Source organism: Gracilinanus agilis, chromosome 3 (assembly GCF_016433145.1).
Source record: "Gracilinanus agilis isolate LMUSP501 chromosome 3, AgileGrace, whole genome shotgun sequence".
Taxonomy (NCBI): Eukaryota; Metazoa; Chordata; class Mammalia; order Didelphimorphia; family Didelphidae; genus Gracilinanus; species Gracilinanus agilis.
The window spans coordinates 359,816,984-359,838,772 of NC_058132.1; the positions used below are offsets into that span (position 1 = coordinate 359,816,984).

The following is a 21,789-nucleotide window of genomic DNA, read 5'->3' on the forward strand; positions in this document are numbered from 1 at the left end:
AAGACAGGACTTCACCTGATTTCCCTGGTAATAGACCACTAACTTTGAAGCTAGTATTTGGTGACTTTCAAGGAAGAAATAACAAAGGCAATGAAGATTGTTAGAAGAAGCTTAGAAAAAGCAAGACATTGGGAGCATGAATCATGTAACCATGTTAAAAATGAATATTAATAAATGTTTAAAATTTTTTAAAAAAGCAAGACAATGTTCAGCAGTTAATTCAATGGGTTCATAGGAAACAACAAATGGAATACATTGAGTCATGGTGAGAGAGAATTGAGTGTGGCAAAAGAGTAAGTGAGTTGGTACTTGACAGGACAACTAAATCCAACTATGAAATGAGTCTTAGTCTAAAACTGTATTTGAAGGTAACACAATATCTTCCTACTCCCACTCAATTTACTAGGTAGATACAAAAAATATAACAGTGATATGAAGTTGCAATTTCAAAATTTTACACCTACAACCAATCTGAACTCTCTTTTCTGAGGGCCTAATTATTCTTTTTTGAATAGAAATTATCTGGAAAGTATAAAGGAACTGAAGGTATGCCTTATAAGAGACAATTTTTTCCAATTTATCCTTTATATTTCTACTAAAATATTTCAACAGAGTTGCTTTGATCTGGGTATTCTGTCTCAAAACCCTACCTTTGTTAGCCATAAAATGCAACAATAATGATAACTAGTATATGTGTATATATGATACAATGATAATATAATGATAATAAAATATATTGATAAGAACTAACATATATATGTATATATGCATATATCTCTGTTATGATTGAAATTCCCTGGAAATTGTACCTTATTTTATAATTATTTGCTAAATGATAAAAAGTGAGTCAAAGGAAAAGTACCAGTCATGTATGCCAGGCCATTCCCTTAATGGCTCCCTCCCTGAGGAGGCTGAGCCAACTCCACAGCCAGACCTTGGGCACACTTGTGCTCCCTTAGGCAGCCCTGAACCTGATTCTGTGTGTGTGCCAACATTCCCCTACCTAACTAGCTCCATGCCAAGTCACCTGGGTTAGCACTCTCCTAGCCACTTCTGGCTGCACAGCCAGACCACCCACAAGCATGCACACAGTTCTGAGGCAAGAAGCACTAATTCCTTCCCTCACTCCAGTTTATGCTCCTCCTAATATCTCTTTCCCAAGAATCTCTGATTTGGAGGACTCCAACCTCAGCCCGGATATGAGGCAGGTCTGCCTGATGCCAGGAGTCACCACGTGGTCCTCAGAATGGCTGCACAGCACCAGTACAGCATCTCCTAGCATGGAAAGGAGATCTCCACTCATCACCTCATGGAGACAGGGTTCAGAGGTTTAGAAGTAAGATCTTTTGCTTTGAAATTCAAAGATTGCCTTGGGGTGTTAAAATAAGGTCTACAGAATAGGGTTAAATTTCCACAGCTTTAACATTTATGTTTTCAAAGCAGGTCACAAACATCTCATTTGACCCTCACAACAACACTGGGAGGTAGGTACAATCATAATACCTCACTACTCTGCCTTTCTATCTTGATTTCATTTCACTCACCTTCACAAACTCTATGTTCCAGTCAAACTGGAGTTTCCTCCGATTAGTGTTCCATCCTCTATGACTTGAATAGATCGTACCCCATCTCACCTGACCCCCAGCTCCCCTTTTTGCTTCCTTCCTTACTTCCAACAACCATCAAACAAGGAATCTTCCCTAAATTCTCAACCAGAAATGAGCCCTGCCAGCTCTAACCTTTCAGGCCTTTCTGACTAATCTCTTATACCTTAATAACCTTCTCATTGTTTTAGCTATTTATAGTCAAGCCTTATCCCCTATAAAACTGCAATCTTCTTGAGGGCAAGGACTCTTTTTTGTCATTATTTTTATGCCTAGCATGACATAAGCAAAGAGCTGGCACTTGATAAATATTTGCTAAATTTAACTTTATAATAATATAACATATTAACTAGTCACATATCACATAATGATTTGAAATAACAAAAATAATAGCCATAATCTAGTCCAATTTGGCAAGTTCTATAATGTATATTCTAGTGCCATAACAACTAAAAGAGGTTTAACTTAAAGATAGGAACTAAATCTGAAATTTCACTGTTGTAATGAACTTACAAGAAAGGAGCTTCTCTCTTTACCAGTGTAGGTGAGCACCTTCTGTACAACTTATAGTCACAGAATTTTGCCTAGACAGCTGAAAGGCTAAACAAATTACTCATACATATAGTATATGTCAGAGGCAGGACTTGAATTCAGGTCTTCTTGGATTCTAGACCAGCTCTTTATACCGTGTGCTGCCCCTCTAATTTAATAATAACTTTAATAGTGTTGAATTTTTTGTAAATATTCAATCATTTCAGCAGTATCTGACTTTGTGAAGCTATTTGGTGTTTTCTTGGCAAAGATACTAGAGAAGTTTGCCATTTCCTTCTCTAACTCATTTTACAAATGTGGAAACTGAGACAAAGGTTAAGTGATTTGCCCAGAGTCACACAGCTATTACATATTTGAAGCCAGATTTGAACCCAGGAAGAGGAGTCTTCCTGACTTCAGGACCAACACTGTGTCTACTATTGTCACCTAACTGCCTTAGCTGGTGTTGAATTTAAGAAATTGAAAAATGTAACAACAAAAACAACAACAACAAAATAGCATTTGAATGTCTAGGATGTCCTGTAATGGAAAATGAGGTCAAAATAATTAAGAATTATTAGAAAGTGAAAACCTCAAAATGCAACTTGATTTTATATTAAACTATTGAATTATGCTGATGTCAATGGTATTATCACCAGCTAAGCTATTATTTGGGAAATCAAAAATAGACTCTCAGAAAACTTTTAAGTGAGAAATATTTTAACTGGCAACATGTCAAGCAAGAAATAAAAAGAGAGGGTGGAGTGTGAAAAGGACTCTGAGAATTTAGCCAAAAAAACTTTTTTAAGATAATAAGGTAAAGCTGTTCTACTTAAAGGACTGAAAGAATGAATGTTGTTATGTGGGAAGTAACACCAATAATACTCTCTAGAGAAGAATTTTAAATGTTTCCATTGACTATCAACAAAAAGGAATAAACAATAGGCTTTGTTGAAAGTAGAAGTTCAGAGGAGGAAAGGTTTTAAGGGAGCTAGAAGGAAATATTCCAAACCAAGCTGGAGTCCAGGGAAAAACAAGAAGAATGATGATGATAATGCAATAAAGAAAACTATGAAGGACAATATACTTTTAGCTAAATTCAGAGGAAAAGATAGTGAAAAGTTCATTTACATGCAAATTCCATGCAAATATTTGAACTCCTTTATATAGCTGAGAGATGGATTAGCAATGCCATTATAATTTTAATTTTGGGTTACTTATACATAATCAGTGATTCTACATCCCCATCCTCACTTTTAAAAAAATGGTCGACTGCAACTAATCAAATGTGAAAAAATATCAGTTTTAAAAATTTGGAAACATTATTTTACCTTAGAAGACAAAGGTGTATATGAATGGAAAGAGATTGGAGGATATATTATTTTATGACTTAAAATATGAAATATGGAATGCAAGGTAAAGTGTGAAACTGAACTAAGCTTTAAACAATGATATCCCTGAATTTAAGGTTTCTATTGAATATCTATTGCTTTGTGTCAGTATAGCTAGGTGACCCATAGAGACAGTGGTAGTCCTGGAGTCAGGAGGACTCCTCTTGCTGAGTCAAATCTGACCTCAGACACTTACTAACTGGGTTTGCCTCAGTTTCCTAATCTACAAAATGAGCTGGAGAAGGAAATGAAAACCATTTCAGTTATCCTTGTCAAGAAAACTCCAAATGGGATCACAAAGAGTCAAGCATGGCTGAAACTTCTCAACAATAAAATAAACTTTACTCTCAGTAACTCAGGTGATACCTAAGCCTAGGTTGCAGTATAAATGTGACCTGTCCTTCACTGTGAGCTGCCTTTAAAGAATGAAATCACAAATCTATTTAAAAACAAACAAACAAGCAAACAAACAAGGGAAGCACTTGGTGGCTCAGTGGATTGGGAGCCAAGCTTAAAGATAGGTATTCCTGGGTTCAAATCTGGCCTCAGACACTTCCTAGCTGTGTGACCCTGGGCAAGTCACTTAACCCCCATTGCCTACCTACCCCTCACTGCTCTTCTGCCTTGGAATCAAATCACAGTATTGAATCTAAGATGCAAGGTAAGGATTTGAAAAAAAAACAACCTACCATCAAACAAATAAAACCTTAGCATATGGCATAAAGTGGTAAATAAGAATGAATGAATTGAAAAAAATATTACATGATAGGTAGGCAATGTACTAAGCATAGGGAATACAAATATGAAATACAATTCCTGCCCTTAAGGAGCTTAAATTCTAAGGACAGACAACATACAGGGGAGTGGTGTAGAGGTAAAATAATTTTGTTAGAGGAGTGGCGAGGATGAGAACTAAAATCATGGGATAGTCAACCGACATACTCCTCCAAGAGCAATGGTAGCATTGATGTGATTATCTGAACAAGAAGATGTGAAGGAGGTGGAGAAGGCAAGCATGCCTATGTGGTAGGTCAAGAGAATGGTCAGAGGTCTGCTTCTAGCTAGATATAGTGGGTACTTGGCAGAAGTGTGCTGGAACCAGTTGGAACTGGTACTCAAGAATGGATTATTAAATTTTCAGTATGTAATTTGTGTGGAAATAGTAAAACCCAAAATTTAGTCTATTGCTTTCCTGATTGCCTGGACTTAGGAAAGTGATGGAGAAAATGTTAATAATGCAGATTAAATTTTAATATGTATCTTGAAATTTTCTTTTTCATCCTCTTCCTCTCCTCTTCTTCTTCTTCTTCTTCTTCTTCTTCTTCTTCTTCTTCTTCTTCTTCTTCTTCTTCTTCTTCCTCTGTTTCCTCTTCCTCTTCTCCTCCTCTCTTCTTCCTTCTCCTCCTCCTGTTTCTCTTTCCCCCCTCCTCTATAGCTGAATGACCTAACTCCTCTAAGGTATGGTCTCTAAAGGTTCAGTTAGTAATTTATAACAGCAGGGCATGGCAAGAAGATAACTTCTGTGAAGCAAGGTCAAGGATATGGTGGTAGATACATTTAGTGAGCTACAGCAATCAGGAGGTGTATTAGAATGGAGTTTCACAGAAATAACACAATCGACTTCCCTTGTCCCTTCCTAAAAATGAATATGTAGGAAAAGGGAATACTTTTCTCCATCTATAAATAAACACATTTCCATTGGAATAATCCCCCTGAAAATCACTTAAGAACAAAAGTTCACACAAAGGTAAGAAATTGTGCATGAGTTAAAAGAAAAGGGTAGAAAGTAATATTTCAAAGCTTCTACTTATTGCTACAGAGATCACTGAGGCTCTGCTTATCTTACTGTCTATCTGATTAGATCTATGGCAATATCCTATTGCTGCTATGATGGACTTTTCTTTTGTTGTCTTATTAAATTTACTGGAAAAATTTATTCCCTGTCTTTATGGCTGGGCTAGCATTGCCCTTTACATAGGGCAGTGCCATCTCCAATAACAGAAACACAAACTGAAATGCGACATGGTATTAAATGCATCACACAGTAACCAGCGTGGTGTATTAATAAGCCCTCCTTTATGTGTACCAGATGTGATCTTGTAAAGATTCTCCCCTCCCCTCAGCAAAAAAAAAAAATCCTGAAAGGTGAACCAAGCTTCTTTCAAGATCTTTTAAACAAGAGAATAAAGAAGGAAAATGCTTCTAGCTGTTATTACATATTAAAAAGGAAGACAAAATTATAAGACCTGGAGGAAAATGTTAGTTGAAGCTAGAGGAGTTGGGAAGAAATGATAAGGGGGAAAAGTAGAACTGAGGGTATTTTGTAGTACATATTTGCAATAGAATTTACTTTTAAATTCAATTTTCTTAAAATTATCAGTCATTTATTTTCTCAATAAATATGTTAACTTTCCATTTATCTAGCTCATTAATAAAAAATGTTAAACAGCACCGGACCAACCACAGACTGGGGGCATTCTACTGGAGACCTTCTAAATTGATATCAAACCATCAATGATTGCTCTTTGTGCCTGAACATTCAACTAGTTCTGAACTTTCTACCTGTAATTTCATTTGACTCAGCTCCTTCCATCTCTTCCACCAGAATTGCAGGAGACACTTTGTCAAATGCTTTGCTAAAATGTAGCTGAACTATTATGTATCAGTCCCTCAGTTCCCTCCTAAATATATCACCTCTAGTTGAGCCAAACCTACTGTTTTCCCCATCTTGGTTACTTTAAGGTCATTTATACATCCTTTGTAAGCACCCAAGGGACTATGGTGATAGGTCTAAGGGTGTTGATTCCACTATCTTTGATGGAATAAGCAGTTTGTTAAAATGGCTTCTGAAAATCTTTTCCATTTTTCTTCTATTTATAGTCTTCTTTCCATTTTCATCTTTGGATGCCCTTTGGATGGTTTGTTTAGTTGGATATCTTGCAACATATTCTTCAAACTAATCATCAGGAAGAAGGGAAAGAAGGATCTTTTCTCAAGGGTCTGGGTTCTTCATCCAGAGGTGGTTATCTTTTCTGTGAGATGCACACAATTCTGGAATTATGCACACAGAAACATATTCTAGGGATCATGCTCCACAGTTGTTTCCTACCTTGACTGCCTTTAAATAACACTGTCAATTTTTTTAATGTGATAAAGAGCATAGCTAATCTTATGCTCAGCAATCGCAAGCCAACATCCAAATTCATCAAAGAAAACATCTTTATTCAACAGTAAGGAGAAACATGGTGAAAACCCTTCTTTGTTTTTCACTTGGTGTCTTTAGAGATTCTCCTCTTTTCTATGATTACATTGACTGGGCTGGGAAGGGAGGAATCAATTCTTCTGGGAAATGCTAATTAACCTTCCCTCATACATATACCCGCTGTTACCCAGTCCTTGGTAGCAAAAAGGAATTCAAGTAGAAATAAATAGTTCCTTTTTTGAGGCTCAACAAATACTAATTTGGTGTGCCAGTTGTCCTAAAAATATGGTAACTCTTTTGATTCTCTCAGTCAAATAAATGTAAGTATAAGAATCAATAAATCGCCAAGAAAAAGTTACTTAATTTGAAAAAATGTTTGCAGACAAGGTTAAGTCTAACTCAATATTACCTTTGGCATCTGCCTATCTTCATTTGGCAAGTAAATTAGATGATTGCTGACTAAGATGCTTTCTGGGCTCCTTTGATCTCCTTGTTGTGGTAATTAAATTATACTGATTAAACTTCCTGATAGAATTATCATAATTTGTTTTAAATTCACTTCTGTTGTCCATTTCACATTTTTCAATTTTTCAGTTGTTTTAAATAATTTAGTCCTATCATTTCAATTGCATTGTGTTATTTCCTCATTATTACTTTTTCTTATATGCTTCATTCTCCTTATTCTTCCTTCTTCCTTCTTCTTCTTCATCTTCTTCTTCATTAATAAAGCATTAATGTCATAGAGTTGTGTGTTTACAATGATAAATATTTTGAAAGAATGTCTAACACTGGTTGATGGAGTTGGGATTTTAAAAGAGTTTGATAGGCTAGGACACTGGGCAAAATCTGAAGTGATAGAATTTAAAAGGAATTGTTTCACTAAATCAAATAGATACTGGACTTACATATTGGCAGCTCAGATAAAATCAAAGAAAATCATAAAAGATCTAAAATGTATAAGCTATCTAAACAGGGACTACAGCACAACTAAAACTTAGACCATGAAAAATAAAGAGTTAGAATCAGCCAACCCACACCCACACAGGAGGAAAGGCACTGGCACTGAAAACTAGCAGTAAACAGCATTGGTACCCAAAAAAACCACATCACAGCAAAAGAGGAGCAGCAGAAGATCAGTGAAGAAGTTATATCATATCCAATTATCAACAGATAGAGGCATAGTGAAGGTGCTGGCATCTCAATGCAAGTAACCAGCAGAGAATAGATGCCTGACAGCAACACAATCACAATGCCAGAGAACAATACCAGTGCTTAAGAATTTGATGCATGAATGACTGAGGACAATTCTAAGATATTTATGGAAAAGAATGCTCTCCACATTCAGAGGAAGAACTGCAGTAGTGGAAATACAGAAGAAAAACAACTGCTTGAACTCATGAGTTGATGCGAACATGATTGGGGATGTAGACAAGAAACGATCACACCAATGCAACAATCAATAATATGGAAATAGGTCTTGATCGATGACACATGTTAAAACCAGTGGAAATGCACGTTGGCTTTGGGGGGTGGGGTGAAGGGCTGGTGAAGGGGAAAGTAAAAACATGAATCATGTAACCATGGAAACTTTTTCTAAAAAATAAAATATTTAAAAAATTAACTACAAAAAAAAAGAAAAGAAATCATTTCTCAGAGGGAACAAATGGAATAATTAAAACTTAAGAATGATTTAAAAAAAGAATTTGATGCATGGCATAAGAAAATCACAAATTAACATTTTCTATGTTATATTACATTTCTTTTTATTTTGTTAAACATTTCCCAATTAAATTTTAATCTGGTTTGACCCCCATTCAGCAGTGAGTTTGATACCTCTGAGTCTATATGTTCTTCCCTAAAAGATCTATGTTCTCTATGTGTATGCTCCTTTATAAACAGCTCCTGGAACAATAAGCTAAAGATATGGAAGCCTGTCACTTACCTACCCATCCATGAGTAAGAAGGTTCATCTTCCCCCGTTTTATTTACTAGTCACATATCTATATTGTGATAAATTATGAGAGATTATGTCTCACTTTGGAAGGAATCTTTGTCTCTTGTTTTTCTTCACATCTTAACTGTTTGATAATTTGACAATTAAAACATTTCATATATGCTTATTGATTAAACAATTGATTTTGAATTACAATGTCTTCTAGTTGGTATAATAAAGGAAACATATTGATGAAGGTTCATGAACTATGAATTTGAAAAGATGCAGACTCAAAAAATATTTTCCTACCTGGCTTTTTCAGGTACTTACATGTGAGGGAACACAGGGAGCTATTAGCACAAATCACTAAATTATAAAAAGCTAGCTAGATATGTATAAAAATAGGATACAGATATAAAAATGGGAATGTAGCTCACATAGGAAAGACATAGAAGCAAACGTACAAGAAGCTATTGTTTAATAAATGCAAGAACATAAATTATTAGAGAACAAACTTTTATAGTTAACACCAATGGGTGGAAAAACAAGAAGTGTGGAAGAAAATAGATTTAGATCAATGTCTTACATCACAGGCCACAATAAATTATAAATGAATAAACCATATAAGTATAAAAAGGTACAATATTATATGATCAGAGAATGGAAGGTTATATAATTTATAACTACTGATAAGACACAGACACAGGATAAAAGACTAGAAAAGACAAAAAGCAGACAGTATCAATTATACAAAATGTAAAAGCTTTTACCCAGATAAAATCAATGTAAATAGAGTTAGAAGGCAATACAGAAGTTGGGGAAAACTCGACAGCAAACTTCTCGAATAAAGTTTAGCATCCAAAATTCCAATGGAATTCACATAAAAGTATAAAATCAAAATATGTTATGAAGTATATAAATACATGTGAACATTTTTTCAAAAGAAAAAATAAATCATCTGAAAATTATTCAGAATTATACTTAATAATTAGATAAATTAAATTAACTCTAGATATCATTTAATGTTCAAAATTAGCAAAGATGACAACTGAGGGAAAAGCTCAAGACAGAGAGATTTCAGAAAGACAGACTGATAAATTTCTGTGAAGTTTTGAGTTGACTCATTGTTTCTAAAAAATATTTTGGAATCATGGAATAAAAGTCATTTTTATATTTTGTCATATTTTATTTTTATTTTTAGTAGTTTAGTATGTTTTAGTTTAGTAGTTTAATATATTGTATATTTTGGCCCATTAATTTCATTCCCAAGATATCAGTAATAAGAATAAAGGCAGCACCAAATTAAATAAACTACATACATTTATGTTTTAAAAAATTCATATAGGCATTATTTGTGGTAGAAAATGAGAAAGATATGTACATTGACTGTGAAGGACTGAACTAACTAACTATGGTATAGGGATAAATGCAATATTACTATACTAGAAAGAATATGAAGAATTCAGAATGATAAATTTGAATGAAGCAATGAAGAGTAAGGAATACAGATTCAAAAGAAGAAGAAAATGATCATAATATCTCCAACAGCAGGGGAAAAGGATGGCAAAACTTAAGTCAAATAAAATGAAAAAAGTTATAACCAAAGTATCAAAGTTAAAGAACACACAAAGAACTACAATAGTGGGGAATGGAATTTTTATTAGCTATGATCTCATTACTAATTAATTTGACTTAACTGTTTCTAGGTTATATAGTTTTCAAAAAGAGGGTGATATTTAGGTATTAGTTGAGAATAAATCAAGCAAGCAATTATTTTTATGAGTTAGGCACTGTACTAAGTTTTAAGGACACAAAAGAAAAGTTCTCAGGTTCTAATGGAAAATTCCTGTTGTGTCAAAATTGTATCAATTTTTTTAAAAAAGTCTCCAAGTAAGCATCAAGACATCTTTAAAGACATTTATGTGTGTATGTATATATTATAAATGAAAATAAAAGGAGGATGATATTGGTCATATTTTAAGAGTAGGGAGATAATGAATTGATACTATTGAAAATATTGATACTATTTTTTAATTGAACCAGGCCTATGGCACCATTGGTACAAAAATTCCCTTTACCAATGGAGCTCAACACCTGCTCTCAATTGACTTAATGAGTGGCCTGGGTCCTCACAAGGCTAAGTAACTTTCCCAGAGTTACATAGACATATTTTCTGGTCTTTCTGACTCAAAGGCCAGTTTTGTATCCAGCAGGTCATCAATTCCTCATTGCTATTCATGAAAATATTAAAACTTCTAAAAGTGGGTCAGAAGCACACTGAGTGGGATCAATGGAAGGACATAGATAGTAATCACAGAAAGAGGTTTATAGCCTGTACCCATTATGGTAATATAAACATAATGGTTTATAAGACCATTGGTCTACTAGTATAAAAAATATATCTGACAACTTATAACCCAGTTTCCTTATGTGTAAAATGAGAGCAGTACCTTCCTTACAATGTTGGCTGAGGATTATAAGCAATAATGTATATAGATAACTTTGTAAACTAGAAAGGACTATGTAAATATGAATTGTTTTTATGACTTAAGTGCAAACTCTGATCCTCCAAAGGACTAGGTTGAAAATCTAAATGTAAAATAGGAAGTCTTTTTTATCCCTTTAATGAGAAATAGAAATATGAAAGCTAAAGTCATGTTACTATTCCATGGTAAAATCAAATTCCTAGTTTTTCTGACATTGTAAGTCCAGAATTATATGGATTTCCAGTGGATCATGTGTCCTTAAAAGTTATCTCTTACAAGTTCTCAGACTGAGAAGCTGAATTCAGCTAGATATTTACTTTTTAAAGAAACAGTGCTATCTAGTAAATTCCTATATTTAACTTCCTATTAACAATGGTTTCAATTAGTTATTTGAAAAGAACATTTTTTCAACATTTAAATATACCAGGGAAAATAAATGGGTCTCTAGCACAGTCCATAAAAGTCTTCCACATAATACTAAGAATCCCTTCTGTTAACATATTTCTTTAAATATGCTATAAGCAGTACTCTTTTTAAAAAAAAAACATTTTCAACCTAATGAGCCTTGCCATCAAAAATCAATAAAATATTTTAAAGACTCATTTTTAACAACAAAAAGCATAAAATATATGAAGATAAGCTGTGATACATTTAAAAATACTATAAAACTGCATTGACCAAAATAATGGTATAATTGGAGGGAAATTCAATGGGCATGTATAGGTCAGATCAATATAGTAAAAGTGATAATATTGCAATCTATCTTATTATACAATATTAGTTTTTAAAAACCGATGGGTTTATTAATAAGAACTAGGAAAAAACACAACAGAGTTGATCCAAAAACACATAGGAAAGAATACCAAGACTTGATTTGATGGGACTGAGGAAACACATGAAGTTAGATTTACCTCATAACATATTCTAAAGCAGTTCTAGTTAAAAACTGTCTGCTACCGGGTTAAAGTAAATAGACAAATAGGACAAAAAAAGAAATTCCCTAAACAGAACCAACTGTATACAGAGATATAAAACTATAGACAACAAAATAAGGATTTTTTTTAAATTTAGGAACTATGCTGTGAACCAAAAGGATTACATAGTTCCAATTTTTTCTTTCTATCTTTATCTGAAGTCTGTACATGGTAAGAATATTTCTATTTATCTATTGTTGAGGAGAAATATCTTTTGTTCCAGTACCTTTTCTTTATAAAAAAAATTAGTTTGTTCATTACATTAAAATTCCCAAGTATTTCCCTCTCTCCCCTCCCCACACTAAAAAAGGCATCATTTGACAAACGTAGATATTTAGATATACTATATCATTTAGGTTTCTATTTATCTCTGAAAGTGGACATTCACAAGTTATTCTTCAAACATTAATTCTCTTGGTTCTATTTGTTTTGCTTTCCATTATTTTATGTAGGTCTTTCCATTTTGAGGCTGTTTATTTTTGTTTTTGTAAAATTAACCTGCACATCAAGTTTGATGGCACAGTAATATTCCATCATAATCATTTGCCATAAGTTGTTCAGCCATTCCTCAATTGATGGACATCCCTTCAATCTCCAGTTCTTTGCCTCCACAAAGAGAGCTGCTATAAATATTTTAGAATATATAAATTATTTTCCTTTTCCCATGATCACCATAAGATGCAGACCCAAGAGGGATATTGCTCGGTTTAAGGGTATAGGCATAATTTCAAATTGCTCCCCCAAATTGATCAGTCACTGTTCCATCAAGAGTGTTCCATTTTTCTACAACCCCTCCAACATTTGTCATTTTGCCTTTTTATCATTTTAGCCAATCTGATCCATATTAGATGATATATAAATTTTGTCTTAGAGTAGATACTAAGTATTGGTTCTGAGGCAGAAGAGAGATAAGGGCTGGATAATTGGGGCTAAGTGACTTGCCCCTGGTCACATGGCTAGGAAGTATCTGAGGCCAGATTTGACCCCAAGATTTCCCATCTCTAGACCTGGATTGCTATCCACAGGGCCTCTCAGATTTGTTTTGATTTGCATTTCTCTAATTAGTAATGATTTAGAACATCTTTAATATACCTATATATGACTGATTTCTTCATCCAAAAACCATCTGTTTATGTCTTTTGACCATTTATCAGTTTTAGAATGGCTCGTTTTCTTATGAATTTGACAAAATTCTCTATATATTTTGGATATGAGATCTCTAAGAAACTGTATAAGATTTCCCCCAATTTTCTGCTTCCCTTCTAATCTTGATTAATTATTTTTATTTGTACAAAATCTTTTTAAACTTGATATAATCAAAATTATCCATTTTGCTTCTCACAATGCTCTCTATTTCTTTTTTTCATAAATTCCTCATTCCTCTGCTATCCCAAAATCTGATACAGGTAATATGTTCCCTGCTCTTCTAATTTGATTATGCTATCTCCCTTTAAGTCCAATTCATGAATCTATTTTGATCTTAGTAAATGCTGTGAGATATTGACATATACCTAGTTTTTGCCAAATTATTTTTCAGTTTTTCCCAACAGTTTTTAAAAAATATTGGTGAATAGTGAATTTTTATCTCCAAAACTTGGATCTTTACTTTTGTCAAATTCAAGGTGATTATAGATTAATACTGTTTATTGTATGTCAGAGAGTAGGAGTTCTTAACCATTCTTTTTGTCCTTGACCCTTTTAATAGACTATTGAAACCTATGGACTTCTCAAAATAATGTTTTAATGCAAAAAATAAAAAATAAAAAAACCAAAATAAGACAACAAAGAAAATTATATTCAATTATACTGAAATACATTCAACAAAATACTTTTTGTAATTCATGAATTCCAGGTTTAAAATTGCTGCTCTAAAGGAACATGGACATCTGATTGTATATGTGTGTTATGTATCAACTAAACTGAATGCATTCCTATTCATTAATAGGAAAATGTTTCCACTAATATGGTGGAATTTTTCTCCTTTCTGTCTTTTATTCCTTCACACTAAATTATAGCCCTTGCCACTGGTTGCCAAGTTTTAGAATGTGATAACCTAGGATGTGGAGCCAGAACAGATGTGGACTTCAATAAGAGCATGTCCTACTAAGGGATGTTCATACTGCTATGTGCACCATACAGGCAACCAATAGCCATTTATACCTTTTCTCTGTATTCTTAGGTCCTGGGTTAGTTACAGAGTATTAGTATCTGTTCTCAAGCAATTCTAGGAGATTTAGATTAGTTTTAGGTTTGGTCCTACTCTAGAGAACTACAGAAAATCAAGTTGGTCCTTGAAGGAACTCCCAAAACTGAACCGATCCCACCAAAATTTGAACTTTGCACTGTCTTCCACTCCTAAGTAACATTAAACAAATGCATAAGGAGATCATTTGGCTCCTTGATCCTCCCCATATACAACACATCAGAATAATCATGGCCATTATAAAACTAAGAATCTTCTAGATTAGCCTTTGGGCTAGAGTTAATCTCATATTGGATCTCCTGTGTCATTTTATTCCCTGTTTATTACCTAGGTATAAGACCAGAAACCACAGTTTCTGGTCAGCTTGATCAATAAAAATTTTAGCTTTAAGGGGACTCTTGAAAATTCTAAGTTTGTATTAAGATAATCTCAGAAAGGAAATAAAGTAATTCCATTTCTTTAAATGCTGATAGAGTTTCTTGAGATGAAAGTGATCACCCTCTCAGTTACTCAAGTTCAAAATGTTTTCTCACCCTACCTCAGATCAAATCAATTGTCATGTCTTATCAATTCTACTTTTCCATCTCTTTCTAGTATCTAATTCATATTGCCAACCTAGTTCAAATCTTTTCCATCACTTGCCTAGACTATCTTAATAGTCCCCTAATTTATTTCTCTCCCTCCATATCCTTTCTTCTCCAATCCATACATGACAAAGTTGTCAAAACAATCCTTCTAAGGATAGGTCCAAACCTGCCACTTTTCTTCTCAAAAACCTTTATGACATAGGTCCAGTGACAGGAGGTCCTAGGTTCACATCTGACCTCAGACACTTCCCAGCTGTGTGATCCTGGGCAAGTCACTTAACCCACATTGCCTAGCCCTCACCGCTCTTCTGCCTTGGAACCAATACACAGTATTGACTCCAAGACGGAAGGGTAAGGGCTTTAATAAATGAATGAATGAATGAATGAATAAATAAGTGAATAAGTGAATGAATGAATGAATGAATGAATAAATAAATAGATGAATGAATGAATGAATGAATACCTAGATGAATGAATGAATGAATGGGAAACCTTTTTGATGGCCCCCTTGTTGCCTATAGTATAAAACACAAACTTCTTAATATGATTTTTTAGAGCTGCCACAATAAGACTCCAACTTGTCTTTTTCATGCTAGCCTTATTTCATATGACTCTACCCTTTCTCCAAATTCTAGACCTCACTTGTCTTTATTTACAGAGGCATTACAGACATGCCTATAACGTACTCCCTCTCATTTTTGGCTTTTAGAACACTTATCTTCCTTCTAGGTTCAGTTCTAATGATGCTTCTCTTAAGCTTTCCATCTTCCCCATCTCCTTTTGCTAAAGATCTCTCCTTCTTCAAATTACCTGGCATTAGACTTATCTGTATAAATGTTGTATCCTCTCAGTAGAATGCCAGATTAAGAACAAGGGCTATTTTATTTTCATCATTCTAATCCAAGTGTCTAGCAAAAGGTCTTAACATAGTAAGCATGAAACAAATGTTAGATAAATTAAATTGAATTAAACCTAATAGTTACAGTCATTTAAAAATTCTTCAGGTTGGATTATATCTATCTTACCTTGTCGCTGCCTTTCCACCCAGTAGGAAACATTGAAGATAAGGGATATAATCAGTGACAAACCCAAGAAGGCTAAAAGTCCCCAGACAAAAAGGGGACATTGATCATTTCCTGAAAAAGAAGGCAAATATATTTAGCATGAGATGATTGCTAGTTGTATTTTTAATCTGGTTTAGCACATAATTAACATTGTTTATGGCTTGAATGCTAGGCAAATCCATGAAAAAAAATGTAATATTAGCCAAAACTGTTAAGAAGCCAAATACCTAGAATGAGTGACATCTTTAACAGTCAAAGCTGTAGATCACCATTGATATTAAAGCTATAAATACAGTGACTATGAAGATTTAACACTTTTTTGAATTTGTTCTAAGTATGTTTTCTTGTTTGTTTTTTTCTGTTAGAATTATCTAGGTAGTTAGAATTATCTAGCACTGGACTTAAAGACAGGCCTAGAGACGGAAAACCCTGGGTTAAAAATGGCCTCAAACAAGTCATAGCTGTGTGAGCTTGGACAAGTCATTTAACTCCCATTGCCCAGCCCTTATCATTTTCTGCCTTGGAAACAAAACAATATTGATTCTAAGACGGGAGATAAGGGTTAAAAAAAAAAGACAGCAATATCTAAGTTTAAATCCAACCTCAGACACCAGCTTTGTGAGCTTGGACAAATCACTGCATCTCAACTACAGTTTCCTCATCTGTAAAATTAGGATATTAATAAAACCCAAGTTGCAGAATTTCTATGAAGTATGATGATGGTGCTTGGTCTGGTGGTTGAATACTTGATTGGTTGGTTAGTTGGATATAGTTGATAGTTGCAAAAAACAAATTTCTCATACCTTTTCCAATATCCTAAACCATTTCCCCCATCCCACCACTTCTTCTTTTCAACAGATAGACCAGATTCCTAAAATTCTTCCTCTTTTTTTATATACAACAGCACACAATCTCCAAGTTGGAAGAGAGCTCAGATGCTTCAACAAAGGATCATCCAGACTTTGCATGAAGACCTCTACTGATCTGGATCCACTACCTCCATAGGCATCTCATTCCACCTTTTGATAGGAAGTTTTTGCCTATACTACATTTAAATTACACATCCCTACGCAGCCTTCTTTTTCTGACTCCTTATCATCAAAATTAAAGCTAGCTAGATGCATTTATGGAAGAAAATAAAGTAGTGAATAATCCATTATTCCCTTCCATTGATCTGGGTGAAACAGAAAGTTGTCGAATAATAGGGGAAAGTCACATTTAGGAACATAGCAGCTTCAGGGGGACATGGTGGTAGACCTGAGGAACAGTTCACAGACTGTACATGGATAATATATGCATGCATAATGGACAGTTACATGTATTCTTCTCTCCTTACTATGATAATCACAAGCAATTTGAGTTCCTGGACTACCAGAAATAATGTTAACAGATCTCAAAGATCACTTCCACAAAATTACTAATATGGAAAAATATTTTACATTATTGCACATGTAAAATACATACCGAATTGCTGACTATCTCTGGAAAGGGAGAAGGCAGGGTGGGAGAGAAAGAGGGAGAGTCAGAAGAAGGGAGAAAATTTGAAACTCAAAACTTTAAAAAATGAATGTTTAAAAATTATTTTTCACATATAATAGGAGAAAAAAATATTTTTAAAAAGAAGAGATCTCACATGTGATATTTACTGGCATCCAGTAGTTCATGTGTGTGCATATGTACATATACATACATGTGTATATATTTATATGTGCAAGTAGGTGTGTATTTATTTATTTACACACATATAATTTCTGTTATATCATCCTACAATGCCTCCCAAATTGTTAATGGTTTCTCCTCTTAATTTATCTTGTGTTATACTTATCTACATAAATGTGTTATTCCTTTTCTAAAGTATAAGCTCTTTGAGGGCAAGGACTGTTTCATTTTTTTTGTTGTTGTTACATACAATGCATGTGTGTATGTTTATGTAGAGAAACTGTGGCATGGTAGAACAAATTTTAGACTGAGAGTCAAAGTACTTATTTTCTATTTTCTAGTTCTACTACTTCCTAGCTAGATGACCCAGAAGGCTATTTACCTTTCTGATTCCTACTTTCCACATTTATAAAATGAAGAATTGGACTAAGGTTTCTATAAAAATCCTTCTGGTTGTTGGTATTCTCTATGATATGTGATTGTCAAGTAATGAAACTTTTTTCCTTGTCAAAAGTATTTGAAGTTATCCAAATGTACACTGTCATACAAAGTAGGCATGTCAAACACCCCAAATTTTTCTCATGGATGCCTTAATTGTTTAAAGCATTGCTTGAAATCCTCACTTGTAACTTCTTTCAGTTTTAATCTTTGATCTCTATGAGGAAAGTGATCTCAGCCCTTAAGGACTTTTGAATATTTTCAAAAATCAAAGTCATCATAAAAAGAGGAAGGTTGGCTCTCATTGAAGATATTCAAAAGAACTGTCAAGAACTATCTTCCTTGTTTGATACTATCCTTTATAGTAACTAGAGGAAAGATATCAGGTTGACTTTTCTCATGTAGATTCTGGAACAGCCAAGCCTGAGTTCTCATCATAGGCTGTGCCACAATAAAAATGACAAAACACGTTCCTGACCAGAAAACCCTGCTCTGCTGAAACACAGAAAGACTTGACCAACCCTCTAGATTCTGAAGTCCAAGGAATTACCCATGTAGGTTATTGTTAATTAAATGCTCCTCTATTCATCCTCTAAGTCTAATACCTGCTCTTGCTTCCATCTTTCGGAACTTAAAAAAAAAAAAAAAAAACACCACCTAAGCTCAAGGCAGCTAAGTGGCTCAATGGATAAAAAGCTAGGCTTGGAAATGGGAGGTCCTGGACTCAAATCTGGTCTCAGACACTTCCTAGATCTGTGACTCTAGGCAAGTCACTTAATCCCAATTTCTTAGTCCTTACCACTCTTATACATTGGAACCTCATTTCTAAGATGGAAGATAAGGGTTTAAAAGAAAGAAAAACCTAAGCTTGTTGATGAGTTATCTGTGCCTCCATATTGATCACTTTTGACTCTCCCTTCTCTGATAGGAATTTTTTTTAATATCTTCAGAAATGTATTCTTGCAAATACTTCACTCTTCTTAGATGTTCTTTAAGTGGTAACTACTAATAATAACTGCTAGCATTAATAATAGTGTTTCAAGGTTTGCAAAGCATTTTATAAATATTATCTAATTTGGTTCTTACAACAACCATGAGAAGTAGGTGCTATTAGTAATCTCATTTTATAGATAAAGAAATTGAGGTTGATGGATGTTAAGTGACTTGTCAGAAGTCACACAATTCATAAGTGCCTGAGGTTAGATTTGAACCCGTTTCCCTTTTCTCCATTGCTCCACCTAGCTATAATATAGAACTTTAATGTGGAAACTGTCATTTTAAAACTGTTAGCCTGAAATGAAGAAAGGGGATAATCATCTCATGTATGGAATCTAGGCTTAAAAATCAACCCTGAAAAAGTAGGGCTGGAAATTAAGAAACTATCAGTGTGTCCTGAGCCAAGTTTGAGGGAGAAGGTAAGCCTCACCCACTGACATGAGTATTCCAATAAGCCTAGTAAATATATCCTATTTATTACCTTACATTATAAAACAATTTGTGGTTACAACAAGCTTCCATGTACATTATCTTGTTTGATGTTTGCAATAACCCTGAGAGGCAGGCAGTGAAGCAAGATATCCTCATTTAGAACACAGCAAGAAATTTATCCTGAGAGATTACGATTTGCCTATAGGTCCATAATTAGCAAATAGAAAACTTAAATCTAAATCTTCTGACTCCAAGTGCAGTGTTCCTTCTATTTCACCAAAATTGTGTGTCAAATTATCTCTTTCAATAACCAATTCTTTGATGAATTTGATCAAATTCTCCAATGGATTACATTATTTCTTTGGTGTGGGTATTTTCCTTACCTACATATATCATACACCACCCTACTCTAATTTAGCATTCATCCTCTTGCAACTTAGCAGAGATACCAGGGCTCAAAAAATCACCAGAGCACAACTTGCCCTGGAAATAGACAAAGGACCACAACTGAAATAGAATGTACAAAGCATATTCACCTGAAATAAAAAAAATAATCTTTTTTGAGAGAGGCGTGACCAAAGAATATTTCAGAAGATAAGAATTAATATGAATCTTGTTATCTATGAATGTATAGAGACGTTGCCTGGTATACAGCCGGACAATGCTGGAATGGAGGTAATCTAAGACAATTATATCATTTTAGAAGCTTTGTAATGAGTATAAGCGATAAAGCACTGAGCTGAGATTCAATGTCTCCATTTTCCCCTTTCTTTTCCCAAAAGCTTGTTTTTTTATTGTCATTGTGATTTTTTTTCTTTTGATTTTGACTGTGTCCTTGTACACATTCTTTATGTTTAACTTTATAAGAAAAAAATTATGCTAAGAGTTTTTTAAAAGTCATCAGCATGAAGTCTAATTGGTGGTGAACCTCTCTGAAATTCCCCAGGCTGCAACTCAGCTAACATATATAGTCCATCACTAGAGCATATTCAAAGTCCCAATTTGGTAAGGTGTGACAAAGTTTGTATTCCTTTTTTTTCAAGTCTCTAAGAACCCTGGGCCATATATAGAGATTTGGATATTAGTGGAGGTAAGCAACTATAGCCTTTAATGAGTGCTCATCAGATAATGGATAGGGGAAGAATCCATTCAGAAGTAAAGATGAGGTGAAAACAAAAGACTAGTGTGGTAGCCACTATTTGTTGTGTTTCTACTGCAGGGTTGGAGGTGGGAGGTAGGAAGAAAAATCCTTGGGTGAAATTACCTCAAATTAGTGGGCAATGGGGAGAGAAAAGAAATTCCCTTAGGCTATGATCATAAGAAGTGAATGCTATTTCTTTTGGGTTTTTGGCAATCAAGACCTACTGAAGTGGGAGTGGGGAGACAAAGGACTTGGGCTGCCCTGAGGTTTTTTTGAGTGGTGTAATGGTGAAGGGAGCCAGGGATGATTTTAGCTTGGTGGAGGAGTAGATGTAATAAATGAAGCCATTTGTAAAAAAAGAAAAGAAAATTTCCTTCCTATTTCTGATTTCCCCTTGGATGAGCTGATAAAATCAGGTCCTTCAAAGCTGAGAACCATATTGGAAAGCAGAGAAATCATAGTTGCATCTGAGAGGTCTCATTTTAAAAGGCCACCAGCCTCATGACCTACATTATTACACTTAATTTGCTGTAATTCCCATATTTTTCAATTAAGTAACCTGAAAATCCTAATTTTTATAGAAATTACAACCAACACTGGTGATGATATGATTTTTCCTATTATACTGTCAAATAGAAGTGTTCTTTCCCCTTTTCAAATTAAATGGAGCTTTGAAATAATTGTATTAGTCCATTAACTCCCTGTAGAAAATAATTTTGCTCTTAGCCACAAAGAAACAATAAGCTTAGTACTATAAAGCTGCATTTACATGGAAGGCTTCAGAGAAAATCCTAATAGTAGTTGTAAAACATGCCATCAACACCACAGTAGAATTTGGTCCATTTTGTATATTCCTTTGAGACTGGGGAAACATGTTTAATGTAACATCATAAATATTCCTCTAGATATTGTTCAAATGCCTTCTCAAGAGGTCTTTTAAAAACAACATGGATTCTCACTTGTCTGACTTTAGATGTCACGTAATCTAAAGGCAGAGGGGTAGACAAAATGAAATCATTAAATATAATCAATGTACAGTAGCTTAAAAGCCTAAAAACATATCACTTTAGAAATATATATTGAAATAAAATGAAAGTGCTTTGTAATCATAAAGAGCACTATTTAAATGGAACTTAGTATTCTGTCTT

At 34.1% G+C, this 21,789-nt stretch overlaps 1 protein-coding gene across 1 annotated transcript in view; it reads right to left on the bottom strand.

Moving 5' to 3' along the window:
• LOC123239512 (T-cell receptor-associated transmembrane adapter 1) overlaps positions 1-21,789 on the bottom strand; it is an 81,153-nt gene that overhangs the window by 45,706 nt on the left and 13,658 nt on the right. Inside the window, exon 2 of the mRNA XM_044666792.1 lies at positions 15,937-16,047. Within this exon, the coding sequence (XP_044522727.1) occupies positions 15,937-16,047 (111 nt within the window). The remainder of the gene's footprint in view (positions 1-15,936; positions 16,048-21,789) is intronic.